Source organism: Rhyacophila brunnea, unplaced genomic scaffold, assembly GCF_057557595.1.
Source record: "Rhyacophila brunnea isolate RB1 unplaced genomic scaffold, BYU_Rbru_1.0 scaffold_2, whole genome shotgun sequence".
In the NCBI taxonomy this organism is placed as follows: Eukaryota; Metazoa; Arthropoda; class Insecta; order Trichoptera; family Rhyacophilidae; genus Rhyacophila; species Rhyacophila brunnea.
Window position 1 is genome coordinate 45,280,436 of NW_028232859.1, and position 12,498 is coordinate 45,292,933.

Sequence of the window (12,498 nt, forward strand, 5' to 3'; positions counted from 1 at the left end):
AAGGAGTAGAATCAAGCTAGGGAGGTCCTTATTAAGCAGTGGATTGGTTTAGGTCGATTATGATGATGATGACGATATGAATATGTAGATAAATATAATATCACCGATTTTGATAAATACAGCAATTCATATGACAGAAAGGAGTAGAATCAGGCTAGGGAGGTCTTTATTAAGCAGTGGATTGGTTCAGGTCGATGATGATGATAATGATAATGACGATATGAATATGTAGATAAATATAATATCACCGATTTTGAAAAATACAGAAATTCATATGACAGAAAGGAGTAGAATCAGGCTAGGGACGTCTTTATTAAGCAGTGTATTGGTTCAGGTCGATGTGATGATGATGATGACGATATGAATATGTAGTTAAATATAATATAACCGATTTTGATAAATACAGAAATTCATATGATAAAAAGGAGTAGAATCAGTCTATGGAGGTCTTTATTAAGCAGAGGATTGATCCTGGTTGATGATGATGATGGTGACATTATGAATATGTAGATAAATATAGTATCACCGATTTTGATAAATACAGCAATTCATATGACAGAAAGGAGTAGATTCGGGCTAGGGACGCCATTATCCAACAGTGGATTGGTTCAAGTCGATGATGATAAGATGGATAGAAATATGTATAATATCACAAATTCGTTGAACTAATAGTAGTAGAATCAGGTTGCGGAATCTTCATCCAGCAGTGCATTGATCCTGGTTGATGATGATGATGATTATGATGACGATATGAATATGTAGATAAATAACATTAGAAATTCAATACTGTCAAGAATACAATCAACGTAGAGAGGCCTTCATCCAGCAGTGGATTTATTGAGGCTCGTGATAATAATGGCATTATATATAGATAGGTAGATAATAATATAATATCACTGATTTTGATAAATATAACAATTCATGTGTGAGTAAGGAGTCGAATAAGGCTGAGGAGGCCTTCATCCAGCAGTGGATAGGTCAAGATTGATGATGATAGGGACGATAAAAATAGGTAGATATTATACAATATGACTCATTTTGATAACTATAACAATTCGTATTAATTTCTTTCATTGTTTGCAATGGCAACTTTGTTAGTTTAATATGACTATATTGTGATCTATGGAAATTAGTAGCCTAGGTAATTATTATTCAATAAAAAAAATAGTGCGTAACAGCCACAAAGAAGTAATTAAAAAAATCAAATTTGGAATATCATGTTATCTATGAAATGGCGGACAGTGGCGTACGCCGCTGTCAGAAGATATTATACGTAGTGAATTGTACCAAGATTATGGTTTTTTCACCGGAAAAAAGTGCGCCAATGCCTACATTACGATATTTGAATAAAAATAATCGATTTCGTTTGTCAAATAAAGGATTAGAAGGTCGTAAGCGACGAAGACGTCATTCTGCTGTACGTTAAAAGAAGTATGGCGAATTGTATACGCTATATGAGAAAATATCGCTTATAAACGTCGCGTTTCTGGAAAATCATCGGATATTTCTCAAATTTGGTCAATTCAATCGGTAGATAATTCGGCAGCTGTAAAAATAACAATAAAATGTCGCTTAAATGAGCCGTTGGTGCGTTTTCCAAAATCTCTTTGGATAATAATATATAGGAGATACTACATTACACTACTAATTAACTGTCAAATTATATGACAGAGTAATACGTTTGTTCAAATGTTTCTTTTAATGACATGATAAACAAAACAATAGTTTGCTACATTTCAGCATTTTCAAATATCGAATACCTACCTATTAGAGCTTCCAGGATCTAGCCAGATATATAAAACTGGTGTGGCATTATTTTTTTGCACATAATGATATCTTAGATACTATTTTAATTAATATTTTGTAACGTTTTTCTTAGGTCGTATTCTTATTTGTCCAGTACAAATCTTGCAATCGATTTTTAACTAACTTCCCGACCAGCTAGACATTTGAAACTTTTAGAATATATCAGAACATGATGCCAATATTTTTTTTTTAATACTTTTAGTCATCTTTAAGTAGAATTGAATTCATTTTCAGTTAATTCTGTTTTGTATGAAAAGTTATTTCGACACCATTATTGGTTGTTAGTCTGGGGTCCTAGCAACTAAATTATTAATATATACGTGCGTTACTATGGAAATCAATATGACATGTCAAATTGACATTTCAGTATTATTTCTATCAAGTACAATTTTTTTTGATCGTTTAAGCTAGTCAAGTCAAGTTTTTTTTCAAGTCAACAGAAAATTTTAAAACAAAAGTTCTATTTTTCTTGTAATTATATAAAATTATACTATAATAATATTGCTAATCAATAGTTAAATACTATATTATTTATATTATTACATAGGTTTTTTGTCAGTTTATTAGTATTCTACCTTCGTATAAAATATAAATGCATGATACAGTAATTATTACTTATATTTGTGAGACTACCTTTTCTTGACTTTCATAATGATTTTAAAATAAATGATCGTTTTCGCTTCTGACTAAAGTTAATTTAAAAAAAACCTTTTACAAGAAATAGTTGTTAGCATTTGACCACTCCGTTAGGTTCATGCTTCGTCGAAAATATATATATTTTTTACTGCAACAATCTACTTAAATATCCGAAAAATAAAGCCATCCTCGCATAATGTCAAACTGACAAATTTACATTTTTATAAATAATCTAATATCACTTGAAAATGTTTAAAAGATATGTATATCGAAATCCAACGTAATCATCATTGGCCTAGATCAATCCACTATTGAATGAAAGCCTTTTCGTGCTATATTGAACAATCGGCGTTTACCGACTAGCTAGACATAGGGAATGCAATACCTAATGAAAATATAAAAACCGGTTTTTCGGTATCACATATTATTGAATACCGGTATTCGTTAAACGCATGTCAAGATAACTTTTTCTCGGTACTCAAATTCTTTTCTCAGTGCCGTCAACTTTTCCGCACAAACTGAAATAAAATTCCACCCAACCAATATCGAGAAATTCTTTTAGCTCTTCTTCTTGCCAAAGAACAAATAATGTTCCATTCAAAAGCAAAATCGACAATTTTTCCACTGAAAATAAATTTGTGGTGAACTTTTGGATTATTTCGATTTTATCGTGTGGTTTTGTCATTTGAAATACTATATTATTTTCTGTGCTTTCTTAATACGGTTAATATCAATATTTTAGATTTCCCAAGTCGGTTTTTCTGTATCGATGAATACCGGTATTGCAATATTGCAAGTGTTAATATTTCGATACTTTCCTACCCTATATAGCTGCCGTAGCGGGCCGAAAGCAGTCTTGTGTATAGAATAGATGCGCTGATATCCTTTTTGATTATATCAATGCGAGATTTGGTATTGTCACCGCACCACAGTTCAATTCGATTAAAGTAAAAATAGTATATACATAGTACATAGTAGTAAAAATTGTTTTTTTGTTTCAAATATAGGTACATACATTAAACCTATGTTTTTCTTAAAAATCGTTTATCACCTTGTATTGATATAAGAATTTAACAAATTTTTACGATGTACGAGGGTGGGTCAATAACTCCTTAGAAAAGCCGACAGGTGGCGCGACTAGTACTGTAAGCGGTTTGTTTTCATGCAGCGGCACTACCGATTCAGTATGCTGCGAAGTTTCAATCAGATTGGTCGGGTTGTTGTTTTTTATTTTCGTACATTTAAAAAAAAAATTTGCTTGTTTACAAAAATGGAGAAAATTGAGTTTAGAGCTGTTATTAAACATTTTAATATAAAAGGGTTAACAGCAAAGGAAATAAAAAATGAGTTGGATTTAGTTCACGGCATATCTGCTCCTTCACTTGCAACTATTTATAACTGGTTAAATGAATTTAAACGTGGTCGTACATCAACAAAGGATGAACCACGCTCAGGACGTCCTGTAGAGGTGACTACACCAGAAATGATCAATAAAATCCACGATATGGTGTTTAGTGACCGAAGATTAAAGTTGAGTGAGATAATTGAGGTTACAGGGATCTCAAAAGGTAGCGTCATTTCTATTTTACATGACAAATTGGGCATGAAAAAAGTTTCTGCAAGATGGGTGCCGCGTTTGCTCACAGTCGACAATAAACGCAATAGGGTGGTGGCCTCTAAAGCCCTGTTGTCGCTCATGCAACGCAATCCGGATGAATTTTTTCGTCGCTTTGTGACTAGATGAAACATGGATACACCACTATACTCCCGAGACGAAAGAACAGTCAAAGCAGTGGATTGCGAAAGGCGAACCATGTCCAAAGAAGGCGAAAACCGTAAAATCAGCTGGTAAGGTTATGGCTACTGTATTTTGGGATACACGTGGAATTACTTTCGTTGACTATTTGGAAAAAGGAAAAACAATAACAGGGGATTATTATGCATCTTTATTGGACCAGCTAAAAAACGAAATTGAAGAAAAACGGCCTCATTTAAACAGGAAAAAAATCCTCTTTCATCAGGACAATGCCCGTGTTCACACATGTTTACGATCAATGGCTAAAATTGAAGAATTGAAGTTCGAATTGGTCGACCACCCACCGTATTCGCCAGATTTAGCCCCCAGTGACTTTTTCCTTTTCCCAAACTTAAAAAAATGGCTAAGTGGACAACGTTTTTTTTCAAATGAAGAAGTCATCGATCGGACAAATGCTTATTTTGAGGACCTTCCGAAAACTTATTTTTCTGACGGTTTAAAAAAAATTGAGAAACGTCTAACCAAGTGTATTGAGCTCCAAGGAGATTATGTTGAGAAATTGCTTTTTTCTAAGGAATTATTGACCCACCCTCGTACTAATAAAAATCATTGTGTTAATTGCAAGATATTTGAGCTGATTTTTGTTAAATTATCTATCTTATGGTGAAATAGCAGTCAACATTTAACTCAAATATCATAGAATTAAAAAGAAACTTTGTTTTATATTGGAATTCTGTGACATAAATGCCAATTAATTAATTATCTTACACATTGGTATTACTTACAACATTTCAATGTTATGTTGCATCTTATAAAAATGAGTATACTAAATGTATATTCTTATTTTGTAATTGCAGCGAGCTTAAGAAGTTATCGGAAGAGAGTTTGACCCGGCAGCCGGAGGAGGTGTTTGACATAATTTGCAAACTGGGCGAGGGTTCATATGGCAGCGTGTACAAAGCCCTCCACAAGGAGTCGGGGCAGGTGCTGGCCATCAAGCAGGTGCCCGTCGATACCGACCTCCAGGAGATCATCAAAGAGATTTCCATAATGCAGCAGTGCGACAGCCCCTACGTCGTCAAATATTATGGAAGCTATTTCAAGAATACTGATCTATGGGTACCTACTATTTTTATGATGCTGACTTTTTATAAATTTGGATGAAGTGAATACGGGTCTCTGGTGCCCAGATGTAAAGATCATCAACGTTGGGTTAAATCAAAATAACAACGTATGTTATGGAATAATAGACATGAAAATTTTAATTAAGAAGGCAACACTCCCTGTATGGAAATTGTTGTCATTTTAAATTTCGATTGTCCGATAGTTTTTTTTTTTGAGTATCATACAATAACAAAAAACTTTTTAAAATGTTTCGTTGTGAGTTTATTTGTACCTACTTATTCCACAAAATATGAATATAGATTCAAGACCAGTTTTGTCCTGATGGACATCATCAATTTTAAAAAAATGTTAATAAAATCGTTTGTTATTTCTATTGTCATTCCGCTATTAATAACAGTAAAAATAAATAATATAAATAACATACGGTGGTAAAAGTAAGAAACTGCACAACGTAAATTAATAGTTCATTTAAACATTAAATAATTTAATGGTTGCTTTACCTATAATGTCTTCATCAGTCATATATTTTTTATTGACATGGCAATGAAATTGTGCATATTATTAAGATAGTGTCTGTTGACACATAAGGTTTCTTCATGTGTCATGAATAATAAAATATGACATACTAATAGAAATGATTTTTCTTTGTCAGAAACGAGTAAATGACATTAAAGTCAGTATTTATTTGATTTTTGTCAAAATACTCAATGACAGTTGTTAGAATTTTTTTACTGTCTTTTATGGCGCTTTTGGTGCACAATACCGGTTGTGCACGCATACCGTAATACATAACTTTCATGCAAACCCTCGTTGTACATTAAACACTAGGCCCCAACGTTTGATTAGTGTTTAGTGGCATTGTATTATCTTTGCCTAAGAAGATTCTGTGTATACCACCAATACTAGATATCTCAAGATGTAATCCTATTAAAATGAACGCAGCTTAATGTCCAACCTAGATATATTTCTTTAAAAAGCATGGGAAAAACACTGAAGTATATGGGACACCAAGGAATTTGTAATAATGGGTGGTAAGCTCAGAATCATTGCCGACGTCAGTAATCGATATGCTGCCGAAAGAAGATTATTAAATTTTATGAAAGAACGTGTCTGTCATATTGAATTATTGTAAGTGGGACATCCCTTAACTTGGTTTTACAGCTTGGCTTCGATTGACAGAATTTTAATTTATGTTATGCGGTCCATATCAAGTGGACTTAAAATTTGTTGAATTATTTGACAGCATACTAAATAATTTGGTAATTATTATTGTTAGTCTGTATAAATAATGAAGTATTGCGCAAAATAAGCTGAACAGTTTGTTTTCTCTGTAACTTTAGAATTAATTGTAATAATAAAACTATTTAAATGGGGAATGAAAGCTGCATACTTGGATTTTTTTACAATTATGTCATAAGCTATATCGATTAAATCACTCAATTTTTGCCTTCAAACTGTCTATTTCTCTGCATTTTCCATGGCATTTCTCAGAGATTCAAGGAAATATCTCATACCAAAATTTATATTTTATGAACTCTTATGGTCTTAAAGTTATTAACAAGTTTAAAAAGTCCAGATATGTAAAATGTCAGTGTGATCACCATCGGAAAATGCTGTCTAATGAGGCGAGGTCCATTCATGGCTCAAGTGGTGTGAACGCTGGCATCATGCAGTCAAATTCATGTATTGTGCTCGTCTGGTAGTTGTAAGAACATTTTTTTTTACTATCATTGTCTATTTACCGCTCTCTATTGATCATCTAAATATTCTAAACAATATCATCCTCAGGGAAATAAAGTCTAATAATGCGTTTGGGTTTTATGGCATACCACACCGATTAGAACTACGATTTTTCCAAATTAATATCAAGAACAGTAAATCTCTCTGTATTCTTGAATTCACTCGTCAATCCATTATTATTGACTTGCCTTCGATTCTTAACCATTCCGTTTATTTCTAGATTGTAATGGAATATTGTGGGGCTGGATCCGTGTCTGACATCATGAGGTTACGAAAGAAAACTCTGTCGGAGAGCGAGATTGCTACAGTGTTGTGTGACACCCTTAAAGGATTAGAATATTTACATCTGAGAAGGAAGATCCATCGGGATATCAAGGCTGGAAACATTCTCCTCAATTCTGAAGGGCATGCAAAACTTGCTGATTTCGGTGTAGCTGGACAGCTTACGGTATGTTGCTTATACCATTAATTTTATATCTATAGAATGCAGCTTCTTCTCTTTTATTTTTATAAAAATGCATTGTAGCCTGTTCTAAAATAATAATTATTACAATTTTAATTCAATGCTCTGAGGCACGGTCCCAATATTAGATATATATTATCTTTCAGTGGACATTTTCTTTGGGCAATAAAAAAATGTGAACTGCTCACCCTTTATTGTGCAGGGACTTTTATTTTGATGATTTAATTTTCTTTTGAAAATCCACATTTGTCCTTTATTTATACATTCATACATTGTTTTATTGAAAAATTAAATATCATCACATTCTGCAGGTCTATTCTTAACAGTTATCACTTTAGCACGTTTCCGTTATTATCATTGGTCAAAATTATCACGTTAGGAATACGTTTGAGTTGCGCGTGCCGCTCAACACTTTGCGTGACTTCGCCCATGTAAAACGCCCTGTAAGCCTGCTGATATGGCAGCTGATTCTAAAGGAAAAATTTTCCTATTTCCTCAAACATTTTTGGGACTTCGTGAAAGAATCTTTATGCATTAAGAGTGACATGGATTTAAAAAAAAAAATTAAACCACTAGCATTGCCCACTACCATGACTAAGTAGTTAAGTTTACATAATTATGTTATGAGATCTGTATGTTAGACATGAATTTTTGATCTCTGTTAACTGTTGGTGGTCCTTGACTATAAAAAAACAATTTTTTTTTTTCGATTATCCAGTAATATTGATAACAATAGCGCTGAAAATCGGTTGTAACTATTTGCACTTAGGGCAACACTTGTCGCTAATCTGTAATTTTATAATAATATTGTATTATCTAATATAATTGTTACCCAGTTTACTGTAATCACTCAACCTGTTAATAACAATATCTAATCAGTACTGTATAACACATTTCTTCCAGGACACAATGGCCAAACGTAATACCCTGATCGGTACTCCATTCTGGATGGCTCCTGAAGTGATCTTGGAGATCGGATATGACTGCGTGGCAGACATCTGGTCGCTGGGCATCACAGCTCTGGAGATGGCGGAAGGGAAGCCGCCATATGGAGACATTCATCCCATGCGGGCCATCTTTATGATTCCCTCCAAGCCCCCGCCCTCTTTCCGAGAGCCCGATCAGTGGTCGCCCGAGTTCATTGACTTTGTCAGTTTGTGCCTCGTTAAAAATCCAAGTGAAAGAGCTACTGCTGGCGATCTTTTGAATCACGAGTTTATAGGTGATTAATTATCTTAATGTTTGTAATTATATATTCGCCCACTGTAGTTCAGTGACAAAGTGTAGCAGGTTCGAATTCAGTTCTTGAAAAATTCACATGTTGTGTGTTCAATACATGCTTGGATCCACGATCTGGATATGGACACTCACAGGAGGAATTCAGATTAATGTAGTTTTACAACAGATTTATCAAAGAAAATAACAAAAATTCTAGACTTGGTACTTACCTATTTTTTGACTCATGATATGAACACTATGAATATTTTATTTGCGTCAAAATTATCTCTTTGATACATAACATCATCGATATGTCTCATACTATATTGTTTCATGTGTCATTTGTATGCAAAAATATACTGTATTTGAGAGGTGACCCTTGGTTGGTCTTAAAATTCTATGATTGTTGTTTAAAATATTCAAATAGATTAAAATTTTATTCCAAAATAGTTATGCCAAGAGATTATATTTCTCATTACAATTTTGTATAAAAGCATCACTAAACAAATATATTATACTGGATTTTGTCATGTTTTTAATTTGTGTTTTTAGGAAATGCACAGCCTGGTATATTAGGACAAATGATCGCAGAAGTGAATGAATTAAGAGAAAATCAAGCGTACATCACTGCCAATGCTATTCAGCATATGAAACAGAGTCTTGCCGGAGCCTCTGTAAGTATCAGTCATTATCTCCTATAAACACTGCCTCAATGTAAAAAATTTAAGACAGAATTCAAAATACAGGGCCATCTGAAAAAAGTTAAATTCCGTGTCTTTCTATGTATAATAATGTATGTATTTGGTGCTAAATTTTAAACAGTCTGATTCTGATTAACGCTCTGATTAAGGGGGGACATGCTCAGCGTAGGTCAAAATGGAGCTTTTGTTCTATTTTCAAAGCATGATCCTGTACATACCTTAAACGTTGTAGATACTCTATTTATATAATTTTGAAGCCTTATTATCCTTTATATTTATTTTAAACATTTGATGACTGCATAAAGTATTTTTATTACATAAAATAGTATTCTTTTAAACCCCTCGCTCTAATGTTTTAGAATATAGTCATATTTCAGTACATAAATGTGCAGTGGTGTTAAGATTTTTTACATTTATTAATTTTTAAACGCATTTTTAAAACCATCAGTATAATTTATTACGAGATATTTTACGAGGGATCACAGAGATTATTAATATAATATTTTATCGTAAATATTTCACTATAATAATGTCGATATAAATTATACTGATGGTTTTATAAATGCGTTTAAAAATTAATAAATGTAAAAAATCTTAACACCTCTGCACATTTATGTACTGAAATATGACTATATTCTAAAACATTAGAGCGAGAGGTTTAAAAGAATACTATTTTATGTAATAAAAATACTTTACGTCATCAAATGTTTAAAATAAATATAACGGATAATAAGGCTTCAAAATTATATAAATAGATTATCTACAACGTTTATCATGCTTTGAAAATAGAAAAAAGCTCCATTTTGACCCACGCTGAGCACGTCCGCCCTTAACCTTTCAGGGAGTACCTTTATTAGTACTGGTCATGCTATGGGGAGTGAGTTTTTTTTGCATGAATATTATTTTTTTTTTAAATTCAAATCAATGTAATATAAAGATAGAAATGTTTTAAAAATAGTAAAAAAAAAAAAACTCACGTTTTAAAGGTTTTATCGTAAAAAAACCGGTTGCGTATTCCAGGTGTAACCAACCATAGATTGACACCAAGACATTCATTTTTTTCACAATAACTGTTTATAACTTAACACTATTATAAAACTTAAAATAAAATGGTGATTCGATAATGGCATTATTTGTCTAGTATATTTTTACGGATTTTTTTAAAACCAAGCTCATTAAAATCCGCCGTCTTCACCCACTTTTTCATTTTCGACATCGCACATGATTTCTGGGACGCAGCCGTGGCATAAATAATTGTTTCAGAAACTATTGTGTTGACAATATCTTCCGTAAAAAAAGAGCTGAAAAAGGTCCAGCTCAAGGTAATCCCCTTCTACATTTATATTCCCTTTTATACCGGACTGAAAATCACCAAAATCGTGAGGTGTTGGAGTGAAGGTTGAGTTATTCCAGGTCCTTGGTTCTTCCCGCCTGTATTTAGCACTTGGTTGGATGTCTGGATCCTCGTCATCAGAAGAAGAAGATTCATAAAATTCCATCGATATATCATCAATGTTCTTGATGTTCTCCTCTTCATTGTCACTGTTCATCAAAATTTTGCCAATGTCTTTGCCTCTTTGGAAATCCATTTTAGGAATATAGATCGACACAAATAAATGACGGCAATAAAAGCACCATTAAGTCCCTATATCAAATGTCAACACAGAAAAACATCTAAAAATCGCGGAAAAAGTATGAGAAAAAACTATATAAAAACTTCAATTCACAATAAAATATGGTTATAAACTTCGAAAAATTGCGAGAAAAGTATAAAAACACAATATAAAAACTTCAAATCACAATAGAATACGGTTAAAAACTTCGAAAAATCGCGAGAAAAGTATAAAAACACAATATAAAACTTGAGATCGCATTAAAATATCGTAAAACACAGTAAAACTTCTAAAAATCGCGGGAATAGTATGAGAAAACACAATATAAAAACTTCAAATCACAATAGAATACGGTTAAAAACTTCGAAAAATCGCAATAAAAGTATTAAAACACAATACAAAAACTTCCAAACGCATTAAAATACCGTAAAACACAGTAAAACTTCTAAAAATCGCATGAAAAGTATGATAAATCGCGCGCGCGGAAATCGATTGTTTGCGATTTATGTACTTGTCCGAACTGGTAGGTATGACGTCATATTGATGTCACGTGACATACGAAAAAGTAGAATTCTGCAGTTTGTAAAGTTGAAATCTGTTTTGAAATGGTATAAAAATACACCCAAGTGTCCGTAGATGGCGTTGCAATTCATACTTGAAGCATAGACACACCAATAAACCCATACTACTAGAAAACGTACATGTACGTCCATACTCCTGCATGCGAAAAATCGCGCCGACGTACATGTACGTCCGGAAAGGTTAATGATTCTGACAAATTGAATTAATGCTTTGCTACAAATATCATCAGTGTGGTGTTTGTTACTTGCAGGAAGAAGACCGTAAAAATGGAATGGGAATCTCTGACAGCGGAACAATGCGTTACGCGAGCGGAGGGAACGGTATGGGAGATGACTCGGGCACCCTCGTTCCTGGGCGTGGGGGAACTCTCCTTCCCGATGGACAACCTGATCTCGGCACCATGGTCATCAATAGTGACTCTGACGAACAGACCATGAAAAGTATGCAATATAGCTGATCATTACAAGTGTTCGGGATCTGTTTATCATATTGATTTATAAAAGGAATTCTATAAATATACATATTCCAGGATAAGGGTGTGATGGTCAGAGTAATTAATGTTGGAGGCCTTATCAGGCTGTGGCACCATTAATAATAATGATGGGTATTTAAGGAAAGAAAAACAAGCCAATTATTTCAGTTTCATTAAAACTTGAATTAAAAAATTGTTTTCTTGTTATAGACCAGAGGTTGGTAATTTTTTACTACAAAGGGCATAATATAAAAAATTGAAATCACCAAGGTATCATAGATATTTTTTATGTGGTGATTTTACTTATGTGATCGAATTGAATATTGTGTACATTCAAATGAGACCATTTTTACTTGAGCGATGATGATATGCGATCATCACACTGG

At 33.1% G+C, this 12,498-nt stretch overlaps 1 protein-coding gene across 2 annotated transcripts in view; it reads left to right on the forward strand.

Moving 5' to 3' along the window:
- hpo (serine/threonine-protein kinase hippo) overlaps positions 1–12,498 on the forward strand; it is a 33,977-nt gene that overhangs the window by 13,259 nt on the left and 8,220 nt on the right. For both annotated transcript variants that reach the window (XM_085947694.1, XM_085947693.1), the window contains exons 2-6: positions 5,056–5,317; positions 7,284–7,511; positions 8,430–8,748; positions 9,297–9,418; positions 11,891–12,080. In XM_085947694.1, the coding sequence (XP_085803820.1) occupies positions 5,056–5,317; positions 7,284–7,511; positions 8,430–8,748; positions 9,297–9,418; positions 11,891–12,080 (1,121 nt within the window). The remainder of the gene's footprint in view (positions 1–5,055; positions 5,318–7,283; positions 7,512–8,429; positions 8,749–9,296; positions 9,419–11,890; positions 12,081–12,498) is intronic.